The 18,327-nt window shown below is 48.9% G+C and overlaps 1 protein-coding gene across 10 annotated transcripts in view; it reads left to right on the top strand.

Annotated features, from left to right (window-relative positions):
• The first annotated feature begins 634 nt into the window (after positions 1 to 634).
• The window catches only part of ARNT2 (aryl hydrocarbon receptor nuclear translocator 2), a 203,214-nt gene continuing 185,521 nt past the window's right edge, over positions 635 to 18,327 (top strand). For 3 of the 10 annotated variants that reach the window (XM_082448677.1, XM_082448676.1, XM_082448678.1), the window contains exons 1-3: positions 637 to 1,144; positions 1,482 to 1,552; positions 2,430 to 2,546. In XM_082448677.1, coding sequence (XP_082304803.1) covers positions 2,486 to 2,546 — 61 coding nt within the window. In that variant the 5' untranslated portion in view covers positions 637 to 1,144; positions 1,482 to 1,552; positions 2,430 to 2,485. Of the gene's footprint in view, positions 1,145 to 1,481; positions 1,553 to 2,429; positions 2,547 to 2,961; positions 6,461 to 18,327 lie in introns of those variants that run through there. The other 7 variants (XM_082448680.1, XM_082448679.1, XM_082448683.1 and 4 more) reach the window with 6 other exon arrangements.

The following is an 18,327-nucleotide window of genomic DNA, read 5'->3' as shown; positions in this document are numbered from 1 at the left end:
ATAGATGATTCACTTTGCTGTACAGCAGAAAAGCGCAACACTGTAAAGCAACTATACTTCAATAAAAATTAATTTAAAAAAAGGAAAAAAAAGAACAATAGCAGGAAATTTAAAATAAAAACCCAGCCAAGAGGAGTTCAAAGATAGAGCTGCTGGGGTTCCCTATCGCTGGAAATGTGTAAGATGTTGCAGAGAGAAGCAACATTTCGTTCTGTGTATCCTATCAAGGCAGTCACAGTGGGGAGGCATGGTGGGTTATATGATCACTCATGTCTGATAAGATACTCAAGCACTCACTCCATAAATATTAGAATATTTCTTATGGGTCAGGATATGAGCTAGGTACCAAAGGAGAAAAAAAAAAAAAATGAAGGCAGTAGCTCACAGCTTAATGAAGCAAAAAACATATAAAAAAATCAATCCCAGTACAGTGAGATATATGCTAAAGTAAAGGAAAAGGAGGGATATGGAGCCCCTCCATGAAAGAAGTCATGGAGTCACTGCTTGGAAGGGAGAAGCCAATCAACAAATGGTGACCGATGAGTGAGAAGGTCATGGGGGAGGGGCAAAGGAAGCATTATGGTGTGTGTAGGAAATGACAAGTACTGGACACTGGACTTTACTGGAGCATAGTTGTTGGTGGGGGGTGGAGAGTGAGTGTCAGAGGTCAAATGGATAGGGAGGTGGAGCGGATACACGAAGGTCCTTTCCAAAGGCTCAGCCCTTGGAGTAACTGATAAGTGCTTCTTTTCGGGCTTGCTACATCACTTTCTGCATTCCTCTTTGTTAATTTTTTCTCTTTCTTTAATTTTTTCCCGCCCTTCTCTTGGAACAGCATCCCTGTGTTTTTGAGCGCTGCTTCTTTGTGGCTCCAGCCACAAGGTTTCATCAGGAGCTGCGTTCTTCTCACATGATCAGGTCTCCTATCCCAAGATGGGACAGTCAAGGTCACCTGCCTCCTGGGCACGGCTGGGCTAGAGGTAGGCACCCAAGCCAGGGCCAGCCTCAGCCCCTCTCTGTTCGTGGGAGCCAGAGAGTTTCATCTCTACATGTCAGGAGCTATGTTCTGCACCACGTGGAAGAAGGTGGTGTGTAGTGAGAAAGAATGACCCACAAAGAAGAGGAGAAGAGAAAAATGTGCACGGTGAGTCCTGGCAATGTTCGGATGCTTGTTTCCAGTTTTCCTGAGGTCTAACTGTATCCCTGCCTTCTGTGTTTTGTTCACTCTGTGGATTATCTGGGCGTATTTAGCATCTCACGAAAGGTCACTCCTTTGAGCCAATATGAGTTGGGGAGTTGCTGTGGTTTTGAATTCCTTTTCTTTCTTTTCCAATTTGCCCCATCTTACCCTAGGCTATTGAACCTTACCTCTCTGATAACAGCAAAAATATCAACAAATACGTTATACCAACCACATGCCAGATAATGTTCTAAGCTTTCTATAATATTAACTCGTTTAATTCCCACAAAATTCCTCTCAGGTGAATGCGCTCATTGTCCCTGTTTCCTGGATGACGAAACTGAGGCACGGAGCGTTTAACTCACACAGCAGGTGACTAGAGCTGCTGAGATTTGAACATGGGCTGTCTGGCTCTGGAGGCCAGAGCAGCTTAGAGTCTACACTGCTAGGCTGTCATTGCTTTACATGGTAGACGAGGCCAATCCAGATGCCACCAGCAACTGAGAAGGTCAGCAAAAGGGCAAGGGCAAGCACGTGCTGCCCCAGTAAAACTGTGGAACTCAGACTGGGACTCGAACCCGGCCACAACCCAGACTGGGACTTGAACCCACGGTCTTTTTTTTTTTTTTTTTTTGAATTTTTGAGTTTTATTTTATTTATCTTTTTATACAGCAGGTTCTTATTAGTTATCCATTTTATACCTATTAGTGTATATATGTCAATCCCAATCTCCCAATTCATCACAGCACCACCACCTGCCCCTGCCACTTTCCCCCCTGGGGGTCCATACGTTTGTTCTATACATCTGTGTCTCTATTTCTGCCCTGCAAACCGGTTCATCTGTACCATTTTTCTAGGTTCCACATATATGCGTTAATATATGATATTTGTTTTTCTCTTTCTGACTTACTTCACTCTGTGTGACAGTCTGTAGGTCCATCCACGTCTCTACAAATGACCCGATTCCGTTCCTTTTAATGGCTGAGTAATAGTCCATTGTATATATGTACCACATCTTCTTTATCTATTCGTCTGTCGATGGGCATTTAGGTTGCTTCCATGACCTGGCTATTGTAAAGAGTGCTGCAATGAACACTGGGGTGCATGTGTCTTTTTGAATTATGGTTTTCTCAGGGTTTATGCCTAGTAGTGGGATTGCTGGTCATATGGTAATTCTATTTTTAGTTTTTTAAGGAACCTCCATATTGTTCTCCGTAGTGTCTATATCAATTTACATTCCCACCAACAGTGCAAGAGGAACCCACAGTCTTTTAACTGAGATGACACACCTGGTCTCAGGACTTAATGAAGCTCAGGGTCTTGATGTCTCGTTGCAGAAAGAATTCAGTGAGAGACAAAGTGAGAGGTAAGATGTGGATTTATTTAGAGAGAAACACGCTCCACAGACAGTGTGTGGGCCATCTCAGAAAGCGAGAGGCCCCGAATTATGGCGTGGTTAGTTTTTATGGGCTGGGTAATTTCATAGGCTAATGAGGGGGAGGATTATTCCAACTATTTTGGGGGAGGGGCAGAGATTTCTAGGATTGGGCCGCTGCCCACTTTTTGGTCTTTGATGGTCAGCCTCGGAACTATCATGGCGCTGGTTGGTATGTCACTTAGCTTATGCTAATGCATTACAATGAACGTATAATGAGGCTCAAGGTCCACTGGAAGTCAGATCTTCCGCCACCTTGGACCTAGTTGGTTCTAACCAGTTTTTGTCACATTCTGTGGCTATGTCATTCTTTTAATGGTTGCCCCCTTCCCTCCTGTTTCACCAGTACCTAAAGAAGTTCAGGCCTTAGGATGAGAGCATGAGAGCAACTCACAAGAGGCAGACATCTCCAGGGAGGAAGACTATGCCTGTCCCATTATGGTCTAGTCATTGTCTCCAAACCCACTCAATCATAGCCACATGCTTTCCCCTTGGGGCCGGGTGACTCTGGCCCATGCTAAGAGGAAGAGTTGTGCTCAGGCTAGTGGAGCAGAGTCTTACGGTCCCACACTATGGCCAAGAGTAAACAACAAACCTCACATCAACATATCTTACATTTAGCATTTGTTGTTGTTCTATCAACAACCAGAAAAAGCTTAGCCTGCACTGCCATTGTGATTTTTGTCAGTTCCTTCTTGAATTTCTAGTAGCATTTGCTGTATACATTTTCATGTCATGCTTCCTGGTCTCTTGCTATCTTAAAGTTAAAAGAAGATAACAATTCCTGGGATCATTATACATTATACAATGGAAGTCCTGTCTCTCATATCAAAGGGATACGAAGCAGAGGCAAGGTGATTTCTTTCCCCTACCTAGTGTTATCAGCACTGTGGCCTGCAACCCGAGTCACTTCTGGGAATACCGAACCCAGAATCGTGTGCTACGGGCCCAGCGGGTCTGCGTTAATTTTTTTTAAAAATGCAAATCTCAGCTTCAAAAGCAATAGCGTCCTTTGGAATTTAAAAGAGTTCTAGGTTGTTTAAACATTGAGTGGAATTCCTGAGGCTGTTAACCGGTCACAGTCTACTAGCTCTCATAATTAGCACAAGATCACTGTACTGTGCAAACGCCACTCAGTATTCAACAATGACTAACTGCTCCATTTCAGACTGTTTACTTAAGAGTGGGGGGTTTGCATCCACAATCGATGTTTCTGGGTAGTTAACTATTTAACACCGAGAGACAAGAGAGATGGTGAGGGCCCAAATCACCCACTCCTCTATCCCTTCACAACACCCTGCCCATTCCACCCCTCCACCCACCCCCCAAATCCCAGCATTGTGAGTGACTCAATTCCAAGTCTTGTTTGGCTACTGAGCTGTGTGACCTTGGGAAAGTCACTTACCTACTCTGAGCTTCAGTTTCCTTTATCTGCAAACTCTGGGGGCTGAACTGGGTGATGCCAGAGGTCCTTTCCACCTCTAAGATGTAGTGACTGGGGGAGAGGATGAAATGCCTCCTTCTCTGTTCAAACGCAGACATATTTATTACTTACTGAAAACCACAGCATGGCAGACTCCAAGCAGACCATGGTAAGTGTCCCAGCCTCTTGTAGCTGTCCATATTCTACCTTTCATTGCCATGGACAAATGCAAGAAGAAGGATTAAAGATATCTGCAGGGCAACATTTTAGAAAAATGGGCAGAGGGCAGCAACACAGTTAAATATATGTGTGCATGCGGCTATAATGGTCATGTTCACTACACTTTTATTTTTTAGGGAGACTATTAAAAATGTATTTGCTTGGAGATAATACCAAAATGAGCCACATGTTGTGGATGATGCGTGAACACCAAGGAGAGGGACTTGCTTACCTCTGAGGGGTGTGGAAAGTTGGAGAATTCAAAGAGCTTGGTGGGAGCAGGGGTACAGTGATGCCGGGGGCTATGTAAAGATGCGCCACCAGAGACAGAACTGCCAGTGGGGAGCGGGTCCTAAAAGGGGATCGTTCTGGGTAGCAGAAACATTGAAGATGGATTTTTACCTCGCTTGAGGAGGAGTGAGTGAAATAAGCCTCCTCTTCCACTTACCCTAACAAATCTTCAGTCAAGTATACTGTGTATTTATTAAGTGCACATGGGTATTTGAGGGTGTTGCCGGTTGGGAGTATGTGGAAGAGAGGCTGAGCTCTCATTTGACTAATGTTGGGGAAATCAGGGGCAGCTACTTGATACAAGGATGGGGTGGTCCCAGCTGGTACCCGAGTTGCTCTCTCTCTCCCTCTCATTATCTGTCTGGAGCTGGCCCATCGTGATGCCGGATGCACACATGCCTTAGTCTTCACCTGAAGTGTCTTTCTTTTCCACCTCTCCACATTCTGCCCATTTCTTCACAGCCTACTTTGTGCTTTCTTGATCACTCCACCCTCTCTCTGGCCTCATTCATTCACCAGAGACCACAAAGTGCCCCAGGCAGCTGTGTGCTTCTTGAGTGCAAATACCTTAGAAGTCCAGGGAGGGCAGAGCCCCTGTGGCTCTCTTTCCGTGGTCTGGCCAATACCTAGCTTTGTGCCAGGTACACAGCAGACATTTAATTTCGTGGAATCGATAAACAAATGAATATTAAGCACGTATTAGTCAAATCAGTAGTGTCAAATACTCTCCGGAAGACAATGCTTATGTGAAAATACATCCCAAGCATTTTTTCTCTACCCACCCCTCCAAATGCTTCTTCGTAAGGATTTAAGACAGTCCGATGTTTTTGCAAACATGTCTACATTTAGGGGCCATCTTGCCCTTTGTGGCTCTCACTGGGATGTGTTCACTCTTCCATGGAACCTTCACAGGGCACCCACTAGGGTGCCAGTCTTCTTCCTAAGAGCCAGCCTACCGTCTGGCAGAGAAACAATCCCTCCAAGCTCCCTACAGCCTAACTTTACCAGGATATGCCGACAAAAGCATTTAGAGAATCTTTTAAACGCTCAGGTGGTCGTATAAGGCTCCTGCAAGAACTTCAGGTGATAACCAATGACAGTCACCGTGCAAGAAGGAAAGCAGAGTTGAGAGCCTTTCTCAAAGCCAAATCATTCACAAATTCCCGGGCCGGCTGCCTCGGCCTGGATGTTTGCTGAGTGCGCTCGTCAGCTGTCCGTGGCCGTGGCCTTGGAGGTGCCCGTGGCCTTGGGCGTCTCTGGCCGCGGGAGCCGAGCGGCGCGGCCCTGGCATGCTAAGTGGGCAGCACTGGGGCGCCTTTGTTTCTCTCCGTCTCCGAGACCCGCGTCCCTCTGAATCTTAAGAGGCTGCCCCCCCCCCCCACCCTCTCCGCCCCGGCCCTCTGGCCTGGGGACAGCGCCCCTCCGTGATGCGTCCCGGACACCCGGGGGTGGGGGAGACCCGGCCCCAGCGAGAAGGGAGGGGGCGCGCCTCCGGCCCGAGCCTGGGCACCTGCGCGGGCCCGAGGGGGCGGCCCCAGACTCGGGGGTCCACCCCCCGCCCGCTGCCCCAAGTCTCGCGGTGCTGCGGCCTGGCCGGGGGAGCCGCGGCCCGGCGCCCCCCGCCGCGTGACAAAGGCTGAAGCCGGAGGAGGAGGCCGAGGAGGGGGCGGAGGCGATAAAGGCGGGGGCGGCGGGCGGCCGCGGCGGCGGGAGAGCGCGGAGGCAGCGCCCGCCCGCGCCGTCCTTTGTGTGGCAGTGGTGGCGGTGGCGGCGGCGGCGGCGCCTGGGCCTGCGCCGGCCTCGCCTGCCCCGGGTGGGGCGCCCGGCTCCGCGCCGCCCCTCCTCGTCCCCGCCCGGCGCGCGCCGAGCCTTCCGAGCAAGATGGCAACCCCGGCGGCGGTCAACCCTCCGGGTGAGTAGTGGCCGCGGGCCCCATCGCAGCCCGCAGGCCCTGCCCGGGGCCGGAGTGGGCCGGAGGGACTGGGCGCGCCGAGCGCCCCCGGGAGCGCGGAGCCGGGCGCTCGACACCCCCTGGGGCAGGTTCGGGGGAGCGGCTGTCATTCTGCGCGGCGGCCTCAGCATCAGCACCAGCAGCTGCATCTTCATCCCAATCTCTGCCCCATCCCCGTTTCCGGGATGCTCCAGCTCCCACCCGCGGGCGGCGGACGCTGGCCTCGCATCCCTGGGAACCAGAAGGGCCAGTCCAGGATCCCCTTAAGTTCCGAAAATGCCCAGCTTTGCCTTCCCCCTCCAACGCCTTTTTCTCTTCCTGTCGCGGCCCCTGTGGCATCAGGCGTCAGCCGGTCGGGGCGGGTAGGAGGGTACCGCGCTGACCGAGGGAAAAGTTTGGAGCCAGGATTCAACAGGGTGGAACTCCCCGGATGCTCGCTTGCCCGCCCCGCTCCCCAAGCGCTGGTCCTTTGAGCCCTTTGCGACTAGCTCCTGTGTATCCTGATCTTTAATGGACGGACACACACACACACAGTCTGTAGAAACGCAGCGTGGAGAAGCCCAGGCCGGTTCAACATCCTCTGCTTTCTAAGGCTGACCTGTTCTCAGGGTGCCGTCTATGACAACTGTGCTCATTGGGCAGATTTCAAAAAATGGGAAGAGTTCATGATCAGGTGGGAATATTGACCTGCTTCGGAATTGTAGCAGGGAAATTCTATTTTAGTTGGGAAAATGCCCTACCTTGTAAATAGGACAGCCTGAGGGTGTCCGAGAATGGAAAGGGGGACACCTAGACAGACTGCTACAAAGTTCTGAGTGCTGTGCGGTGACTGCTATGGCCATGGCATGGTGCTAGATCCCTGTGGAGGATGCAGGGAGAGTAAGAGAGAGGCCACCCGTCAGGGAATTCCCTGTAGAGGGAGGTCGTGGAGTGGGTGGGAGGGTGAACACCCACAGTGCCTAGCAAAGAAAAAAAATGTGTCATCCAAGTTAGAAGTGAAGGATTCCTTCCATCTAAAGTGGTAAGGGAAGGCTTTCGGAGGTTGGACATTTTAAAACCGGAGTTTGAAGAACTGGAAGGTTTGAATACACAGAGCCGGGTGCTGAAGCGACTTGCAGGTACAAGGGATGGCGTGAGCTATGGTGGACTTACTCTGAGCATGTGTAGATGCCAGTGGGTGGTTGGAGCATTAGGGGTATAAGAGGGAGCAGTGTAATATCACACAGACTGGTTTGGCGGTGGCCGGGCTTTAGAGGGCTTTGAAGGACAGGCTAAGGAGTATGGACTCTCGCCCTACACATTATGAGAGAGTCCTCTATGGTATTGAATAGGGTAGCCACATGGTCACAGTACTTGTGGAAGATTAATTTGTCAGCTAAGTTGAGGTACCATGGAAAGGAGGGAGCAAGACTGGAGGCAGGGAGGCGGGGTCAAAATGAGGCAGGTGCTGGGGAGGTGAGACTTAGCGGCACTGGCTTGGAACAGAAAGAGGAAGGACAGCACCATTGGGCAGGTGGAGGAGCTCAGACTTGCACTGCTTAGATTGGGGGTAAGGGTAAAGGGGGAGGCCTAGGAGACACTGAGGTGGGGTGTCCATGGAGACACCGAGGTGAGGAGCCTCAGTAGTTCCAAGGACGGAGGTTGCATTAGCAAAGTAGGGAGTCTTGGAAGAACAGATGAGTTCCCTGTCCAGAACGCTGAGTTTGAAAACAGCTGTGCCAGTTCGCTTGCGACCGAAGCCTGCCATTTCAACCTGTTCAGCTGCTTAAAAATCAATAGCAACTTGATCGATTTAAATGTTATGACATTAGAAAAAGCAAAGAAAGTTAAATGAGGATATTTTAGTCCAATATAGGTTTATATTGGAAATAGGAATAAAATCAGAGGCAATGTACATTTTATATATATATATATATATATATATATATATATATATATATATATATATATATATATATACGTTTACACATATGCACATATATGTACATACCATTACATCTCTGTTTGAGGCGTTTTGTCCATTACATTGTTCCGTGAGCTTAATGGAATAAATACGGGGCAGCTGCTGGGCTTGGCGGTGCTGAGCACACAAATGCCTGTGCCTTGGACTGTGGGACACTAGAATCAAGCAAGTGCAGGGGATTGTTTTTATTATTTGAAAAATAATAAAATAATTTGGCTTGCTTGATGGACAGTGATGTCTGTGCCTTTTCTCTGTTCGCAGAGATGCCAGAGATCTTGAGCATGGTGAGACCTTCTCAAGGGAAAACTCCTTGAGGGGGTCGCCTTTTCTCTTACCCACCCGTCTGTTCTTTGAGTGGTCCTCCGCGGTAACCCTCAGATCTACGGGGCAGGTTGTTCTCTCACCGTGTGAATCTCGAACTTCTTTGGGGAAAGGGTGTAGTTTCAAGGGATCCAGCTAAAGGTTAGAGCCCAGAGAGAGGTTTCAGATTTTCCTGGCAATTTACAACCGAGAGAGGCAAGGTGCCCGAGCTGGACACCCAGAGTCCACCTCTCAGAGGCGTGAGTCATGTGATGCTTCACTGAATGCCTCCTCCTCCTTCTCCCACCTCCCCCCCCTCCCCAGATGTTGTTGCTTTGCAAAGAATAAGAGCTCAGCGAACACAGGCAAATGGACTGGGAGGCACCGAGGTTTATTTCTGCTGCTAATCTGTGTCCAGGGTACGAAGGTGACAGGCCATCACTTCCCCATTACTTGTTCCTTTTTCTGCAGCTGACCACTGCACACCAGCGGACGCATTTTCAATGATGCTTGTCTGTGATGTACGGCAGGGGCACTCTGGGGTCTAGGTAATGACAGATGAAGTTGGAATCTTCCTGCTCTCATGTATTCAGGTGATCTGAGCCAGGTTCAGACCTCTAACCTGCCCCTTCTAGGTCCCCTGTTTGGGTTTTCAGATTCTACCAGTTACTCTGGGGGAAGAGTGGTCTTTGGAGAAGGAGGGGTTTGGCTTCCAGACGTTCTTCTCATGGCATCTGCCACAGTACTCCTGGTCTGGTTCCCATCTCCTGGGGCCTCTGACCCCTCCCTATTTCTAGGTCATTGCAGTCCCTACCTTGGTTGCTGATATTATGGTAGTGGCTGATTTTCTCTATTCTTTCTAGATAGGAAGAACTTATGTTCTCTAGACTAGAGAATGGAACTCTAGAATCTTCTGTTCCGTATATATGTATTATTTGTTTCACTTCCTTTGGGTGATATTTAAGCATTTCTGATTTGTATGCAATAACGAAGGTTTGAATTAGTTTCATGCATGAAAGGGTATGTGCAGCTGAAATGGCACAGTTCAGAAGGGGACTGTTTTTCCAACTCCATTGTTTCCACCTTAATCTTTTGTAACTTGAGCATGAGGGAATCAGGTTCAAATTCAGACCAGTGATCATTAGGAATTATGCATTATCGGAGCACACTCAGAAATGAGTATTTGCAGAGTGTTAATAAAGCTTGCACATTTTTTATACTTCAGAGGTATGTTTTAAGAGATTTAGAATTTCTACTTTTTTCTGAAATCAACTATTAGATTTTTTTTTCCCTCCAGGTTTCTGGTCTCTGGCATTTTAGTTTGGAATTGATTGTATAGTGCAGAAGATTTTTGGCGCAAATTGCCTTAGATGGAGGGATATTTGGGTCTGTTCAACAAACATATTGAACACCTTTGACCTACCAAACACTGTGCAGGGCGGAGGGCAATGTGAACATCCATTCCTCAACCTCTGGGAGTTCTGAGTCTAATAGGGGAGACGTCAGTAGACCAGGTTTATAACGAAAGGTGGAATGAAATGAACTTGACTAGGTGTGTATGTATCATGAGAGGAAGCTTTGTAGGGAGGTAGCTTCTGAAACTGGGCCTCTCAAAAAGAGAGCGTTTGGCCTATAGAGAATCTAGGAAGGGTCACAGAGAGCTGGGGGTGGGTGTGTGGGTGGGTGGATTTGTGAAAGTCTGGGGAACCGTCAAGTGGTTGTCTTCTCAGTGCTCTCAGGGACCCAGATGGACCCCCAAGAATGATGAGGTAGAGTTAGAGCTTTGGAGAGATGCTTGCTGTGATTGCAAGCTGCCCAGCAGCACTGCCTCAGCTAGAGGTGGAACGCCCAAACCAGCTGAACATACATGTCCAGTGTCTTTACACACTGCATTTCGTGCTTTCTAGAAGTCTCTTGATTGCAAGATACATCATTATTTTATGTGCTTCCAAGAAAAAACTGCTGCCAAATCAATTCTGACATACTATCAATCGTAAAATGCTCCTCCATTTCAGTGATGTTTGAGAAGGTTGCATTTAGAACCAGTAAAATACCGTGCATTAAGAAAAAGTCATTTTTGCTGCCTCACCACCTGTACATAAAACACATGGTCTCTTTTTCCAGTAAAAAACAATACAGAGTTTGCCCTTTAGGCATGTGCCAGGGAGCCCAGTGATGAACCAACAGCCCTTTAGCACCTGTCAAAAGATAGGAGTGATATCTAAAAAAGAGATTTATTTATTACTCAGTCAGTATTTATTAAGCAACTAGTATGTGTCAGTTACGGGGAGCTGCGCTAGCTTGAGGTTGGGAAGGGCTGGGCTGGTTCGAGGAGCCAGAACAGGCCAGGGTGGCTGGAGGACGGGGGGTGAGCAGGGGCGACGGGAGTGTGGGAGACCGCTCATGGAGAGGCACGGATGGGGGTAGGGGGTTGAGGTTCGATTCTAAGAGCAATAGAGAGCTAGAGTGGTCTTGAGCAGTGGAAGCACGTGATCCCACCCACAGTGGCTGCTGTCTGGAGAGCAGACTGGAAGGAGGCCAGCGGAGAAGAAAGGGTCCCGTTAGATGTTGCTGACGTGGACGGGGGTGTAGCAGTGGGCGTGGAGAGAAGGAGATGGAGTTGAGATATATTTGGGGACCAGGACGCCATGCCGAGCAGCTCCAGGGGCACCAGTTATATCCTCTGGCATCCTTGCAGTCGGGCAGGGCGCCTGCAGCACCTCTTTTTTTGCGGGTAGCACCATAACTATAGGGTACGGGGTTGGGAGAAGGTGCTGAGGGGGAAGGAAGAGTCCAGGATGAGTCCCAGCTTTCTGTCCTGACAGCCGGGTGGTGGGAGGTGATGGGAAGATAGTGAGGCACACCTGGCCGTGGGGCGTGCTCGAGGCTCCTGCATTAGATGGTTGGGTGCAGGTGCCCAGGAGACACAGAGGTGGAGCCGCTGGGGAGACCGAGGGCCGTGTGGGCCCGAGGGATCTGGGCTGGAGAAATAAGTAAAGAGCAGCTTCTCTAAATGCTTTCCTTGGGGAAAGTGAGATCAAGGAGAGTGGAACGCTTGGACCAAATCCCCTCAGTTCCCCAGCAGTGCCTCCATTACTGCTTCATCATCGGCCTGTGCTGAGATTCACCAAGATGCACGGAGAAATCATGTCTGTATCTTTTCCAGAACCATTACTCCACTCACAGTGTCAGCTTTGTGCTAGGCTGTCCTTAGGAAAGGAGCGTCCAGTAGAGTTGCCCAGGAATGGAACATGCTGTGTGAGAAGCCAAGGAGGCTCTCACACAGAAGCGGGTAGGAGCCGTGCGGGCCAGGCTGATGGACTAGTTTCACACACAGAACTTCTTGTTCAGTGAATAAAAATTGACTCCCACTTCTAGTCAAGCCCTTTCCCGCTTGAGGGCTTTTGCTTGTGCTGTGTTCCTCTTCTTGGGATGATAAACTGCTCACCTGTCCCTTCCTCCTCTCTCCCACCCCCTCCCCACACCTAACCATTTCCCCATCCGACTCCTTTTGTTTCCTTATGCCCTCAGCTTGAATTCTTACTCCATTGGAGAAAGCTCTCTTGATCCCTCTATCCAGATAAAGTGTGCCTGTAATGCATTCCGCCAGGGCCCTGCAGGGTGGACTTGGGGTGGAGCTCTTCCTCTCATGCGGAATGAAACAGTAAATCACCTAGATGTTTGATCCATGCCTGTGTCTCCTGCAGGTCTGGGAGCCCCCTGAGGGCAGGGAAGGCATCTGTCACTGAGGTGGCCCCAGCATCCACCATACTGCCTCCCGTACTGCAGGCATGCAGGAAGGTTTGCTGATGAGTGAATGTCTGGACGCCAGACAATTGCATTACAGTTTTGTATGTGACTGCCTTGAAATGCCCACCTTGAAGAGAAGAAAGCATGTGCACTGTATTTGTGGGTCTCTGAAACCAAATAGACCAGTGCTGCCTAATCTAGTTTCTGATTTTTATTGGTGGGAACTGATTTTGATCTGAAAATCCTACCAGAATAATCTGTCCCCACACCAGTGCCTCTAGACTTTATAATAAGGCCTTGGAAACACACATATTATCCTTCTCCCCAGAAGGAGGGCAGGGCAGACTGGTAGTAGCCTGGAGACCAGCTGGTAGTGGTAGAAGACCCATATCCCCACCAGATTCCCTGTGAAAGTCCCACAAAGGTCCTCCCCTTTTGGACCTTCTGCTCTGTGTGCGAAACTGTTGCTGTGGCTTGTGTGATCACCAGCGGTTACAGATAAGTTCCCCCCGGGCTGGCTGTCCATCCAACTGCCCCCCCAGAGGGCCTGACACGGGTCCCAGGAAGGCAGCATTGAGGGGCCACAGGCCCTGGAGTTGGAAACGAGACCCTTTGCAGATAAGCAGAGCCTGCGTGGCTTTCAAGACTGACTGTAACAATTGGAACATTTTTCAGGGAGATCCACAAAAAAGCAGAAATGTTCACAAGTAGGTAATTCCTGCTCTTGTACATTGTACAGTAACATGGGGCATCTTTTACTGCTCCAGTTGTGTTGTGAGAGCAGCTAAGCAGAGCCTGGGAGGGGTCTTCTCCTAGCCCCCGCTGAGGAGTTGGCTTCTTTCTTCCCCATAATCACTTTTCCTCCTGAACACAACAAGAAAGATACGTGTGGATTATGAAAAATTTGGAAACTATTCATGAGTGCCAAGATAGTTCTACTACCCACTATTAAGATTTTTGCATACGTTGTTACAGACTTTTTAAAAAATGTCATAAATCAACACAAAATAGAATTGTTCAGAACATAGCATTTTTTTCCACCTTCATTAATAGGAACAGTGTATCTTCCCAGAGATACTGAAGTGTTCTGATTTATGGCCTCGTCATAATTTTTTGACTTGGTCTCATATTTAGGCATGTAATATTTGGTGTGCTTTTCCATTTGTCAGAATTATACACAGCATTGTAGTGTACATCCCTGTATGTAAATACATAATTACATGACTTTTTTCCTTAGGGTAACTGCTAGAAGTGGAATTAAATAGCCAAGTGGGTTGGTATGTTTTATTTTATATTGCTTTCCACAGAGGTTAAACCAGAGGCTCAAAGGGGTTCAGAGACTCACCTGGGGTCCCTAGGGCATACATGGAATAACAGGACATGAGCTCAGATGCTCTGCTTCCTGCTCTGGGCAGGGCCCTGCGGCCCCCGCCAGGCTCCCTTCTGCCCCCCCGGCTTCTGTCTGCACCCCAGCCCTGCCCTTAACCCGTTCCCTTCTTTCACGTGGCCTTCCCAAACACACGTGCTATAACTGTCCTGGAAACCTTTGATCCCTGTCTGTTGTCCACACATCCTCCTTGGTTTGAACTGTCCATCCCCCACCAGACCGCCTGGCTGACCAGCCCCCAGGCTCAGAGAGCACAGGGCGCGGCAAGGTGTTGTCCTTCCCGCCTGCCTTCTGTGGCATCAGACAAGTCGTGGTAGTTGCTGCCGCTTCAGATGCAGATTCAGGAGGTTTTAATAACGGAGGGTAAATGTGTTTGCTTTTGGTTTTGATGATCCCTGCTTTTCTTCCACAACTCTAAAAAAACAGAGACCAGCTGCAGGTGGCACTGGGCACCTCTGCACCCAGGCTCAGGTAGCAGAAGGAAAGGCTTGGGTGTTGGCAGCCTGGGACAATTCTGGGGTGCTGTGTCCAGGGTGAAGAGCACCTCGGGGGGCTGGCCCAAGCCAAAACCAAGCTCAGTGGGTGGATTCAGAGCTTTCCGGGAGCCAGGTCAGTGGAGTACCTTGCTGGTAGCCGAGTGAGGGACCAGAGGAGAGGAGGGTGGTCTTCCGTACACGGGGCACTCCTGGGGGCCCTACAGTGACCTACTCGTGTCCATCAGAGGCTCTCTGCCTGTTGAGAAATGCAACTTCCCACCTGTTTCTGTCTGGCCTGCCAAGTTGCCCTAACAGCAGTTAAGGAAAATCCACTGGAATCGATAAATGATTGATTATTTATCAGGAGAGCCACATGGTTGCTCCTTACAGACATCAATAGATGAGCTGGGTTCCAGACTTTGAGGCAACAGCAAGCAGCAAAGTTCATTTTGCCCCCATTTATTTCATTCATAGCTGTCATCAAATGCTATTCTCTTTCTTCTCTTGGAGACTCTGACTGAGCCAAGCGGCAGAGCATCTAAGAACCCTGGCACAGGGGGGCCAGAGATGTGTCCACACTGCTTATCGACTGGGAGACATTCCTGGTTGTTACAGCATCAGGGGTGGGTGGGGAGGTAGGGTGGGAGGGGGCATCTTGGGGGCGGAGGCCAGGGCTGCTGCTAAACACGCTGCCGTGCACAGGGCAGCTCCCACAGCAAAGAATGACCCAGCCCCAAATGTCACCAGTGCCAGGCTGAGAAACCCCGGTCTATGCGGACAGGACTTCTCGTAAGCCTCTGGGCAGCGGCAACTGGGAAAGGAACCCAGGAGTTCCATGGGGCACACAGCTGGCAGAAACGAAGGGGCTGGCCCCCGAGACCACCACTTCAGAGTACGAAAACGTGGTGGCTTTAGAAACAAGATGGTACTTCTCAGAAAATTATGATATCCATAATGGAAGTTCATTTAAATGTGAAATAACAGAACTGCCCGAATTTTTTATTATTATTTTTAGAACAGCATTGATGTTTCTTTCACATCAGCAAGTTTAAAACGAGGCAGAGTCTGGACTCATTTGCCATAATTTGATATGCTTGATGGATTCCAAGTCCCAGAAAGGATGAAATGAATGAATGTGATCAAGGATCACAGCTGTGTTCTCGCTCTTTGAAAGCATTTCACACCAGAAAACTTCTAATTTGTTTCACCCAGCCTTCCCCGGGCACCCCTCTGCCACCCCTGCACAAAGGGTGAGGTGCCCAGTGCTGGGGCTGGCGTGTAGAGAGATGCTGAGCGAAGTAGGTTGGCCACACGTGTGTTCAGCCAGTGTCCACAGCAGGCAGGGGCAGGACAGTTTTATGCAAGTGACTGGCGGCTTGTTAGAGGGCAGGAGCGAAAGTGACCCCCGCCCCCAGCTCCTCCTGAAGGGCAGAGAGAGAGTGTGTTACAGGAATGGCTCAGGGGCACACAGCTCGATTTAGCATCAGAGTACGTACCTTTTCCTGAAGTCAGCCTCACAGACCACAGGTCTGTATTTCCCGCTGCCTGCCCGGCGTCTTGTCCACATCTCCCTCACATTTTGCAAAGCCAGCACCTCCTCCACGTCCCCCTCCCCCAGGTCCCCTGTGGCAGTGAATGGCACCACACTCCATTCACTGGTCCAAGCCCGACATTAATTATTTTAATTGCTTATCCACCTAATTAAACAAATATTAATTGAATGCCAGCTCTGTGCTCACAGTGGTGTGCAAAGCCAGGCGTGGTCCCCGCCCCCATGGAGCTCACTGTGGGGAGAGTCGGCCGTTTATTAAACAGTCGCATGAACGAGGGTATTATTTAAGTAAGTATTAGGGGAAAAAAAGGTGTCTTTGTGTCCAAATGCAACAGGAAGCCATTGAAGTGTTGTGAGCAGGGCTGTGATGTACTGGGAGGTGGATTTTGAAAAGATCTCTCTGGCTGCTGAATCAGGCCGGCCGGGTGAGGGCATCCATCCTCCCTGTCCAAGGAGGGGACCACCGAGGCCTGCTCCACGTGGCAGTGGACATGGGGAGAAGCAGGTGGATCCCTGAGATATTTAGGCGGTAAAGCCAACAGGACCAGATGATGGATCAGATTGAGCTGATAGAGGCGGCAGTGGCTAGGTTCCCAATTCAGTCACGGGAAGGGTAGGGTGCCATTTCCCAAGACGGCGAACGTTGATGAGGTTCTGGTATTTTGGGGTATTTTGGTGGAGGTGGCAGGGAGATGACAGACTTGGTCTTGGACATGTTGAGTTGAAGACATCGTGAGTTCAAGACGTCCAAGTGGGGATTTGCCAGAAACCTCAAGTTGCTTCATTTCCCTTTTAGAGTTGGGATTTTCTTTTTTCACTACGGTATCCCCAGTGGCTTGAATGAGGCCTGCCACATAATAGGTGCTTAATAAATATTACTGAATGAATGAATGAATGAATGGATTGGTCTCCAAGTCCCCCAAATTGCGAACCAATGAGAAGCAGCATGACCACTACAAGGTTCCTTTTTTGTTTTTAGTAACTTTATGCTGAAGTGATTTCGGGCTTACAGAAAAGTTGCAAGAATAGTACACAGAACTCCTGTATTCCCATCACCTAGATTCCTCAAGTGTTAACATTCACCACCTTTGCTTAATCAATTTCTTCAGTTTTTCTCTCTCTTTATTTTCCTGAACAATTTGAGAATACATGGTAGACACGATGCCCCTTTTAATTCTAAATACTTCAATGTGTGTTCCTAAGAATAAGCACATCCTCCTACAGAGCTACAATGTATGATCAAAATCAGGAAGTTAGTGGGACTTCCCTGGTGGTCCAGTGGGTAAGACTTGGCACTCCCCAATACAGGGGGCCTGGGTTCGATCCCTGGTCGGGGAACTAGATCCCACGTGCATGCCACAACTAAGAAGTCTGCATGCCACAACCAAAACGATCCTGCATGCTGCAGCGAAGATCCCGTGTGCCGCAACTAAGACCTGGCACAGCCAAAATAAATAAATAAAAAAATTTTTTTTAAGTTTTCTTTTTTCTTTTTTTTAAATAATTAATTAATTAATTAATTAATTAATTTTTGGCTGTGTTGGGTCTTTGTTTCTGTGCGAGGGCTTTCTCTAGTTGCGGCAAGCGGGGGCCACTCTTCATCGCGGTACGTGGGCCTCCCACTATCGTGGCCTCTCTTGTTGCGGAGCACAGGCTCCAGACGCGCAGGCTCAGTAGTTGTGGCTCACGGGCCTAGCTGCTCCGCGGCATGTGGGATCTTTCCAGACCAGGGCTCGAACCCGTGCCCTCTGCATTAGCAGGCAGATTCTCAACCACTGCGCCACCAGGGAAGCCCAATAAATATTTTTTAAAATGTTTAAAAATCAGGAAGTTGGCATTAATATAACAGTATCATCTAAGCCACAGACCTTATTCGTATTTTACCAATTGTTCTTCATAGCCAAAACCATTTTTTTTTGGCTCCAGGTTTAAACCAGGATTACAAGTTATGATGTCCCTTAGTCTCCTTTAATTCTGGAATAATTGCTGTCTTTTTTTGTTTGTTTTTTTCCCTTTCATGGCTGTAACATTTTTGCTGAGTACAGGCCAGTCCCTTTATAAAATATCCCTCAATTTGGTTTTGTTTGATGTTGCCTCACGATTACGTTGGGATTTTGCTTTTAAAATTTTTATCAAGAACCCCCCCTAAGTAATGTTATATCACGAGGCTGCTTTTAGCAGGCATTACTTAAAAACGAGTCTCTGAGTTGATGAAGTCAAGGTCCTGTGCAGATAAAGCTAAGGAAAGATGATTAGTGGTTCCATGTGCCATTCCCTACGTGCTTGGCAAACCTCTTTGGGTTCTATACACCATATATAGGCAGCTTCAGATGCTCCTTGTCGAGTGCAGGTCCCAGGGTTTTTTTTTTTTTTTTTGAAGACTGTAAGGATAACACTTTC

Source organism: Balaenoptera physalus (assembly GCF_965194825.1).
Source record: "Balaenoptera physalus genome assembly, chromosome: 2".
NCBI classification, from domain to species: Eukaryota; Metazoa; Chordata; class Mammalia; order Artiodactyla; family Balaenopteridae; genus Balaenoptera; species Balaenoptera physalus.
The sequence above is the reverse complement of the archived record's forward strand: the minus strand, read 5'-3'. Positions and strand labels throughout refer to the sequence as shown.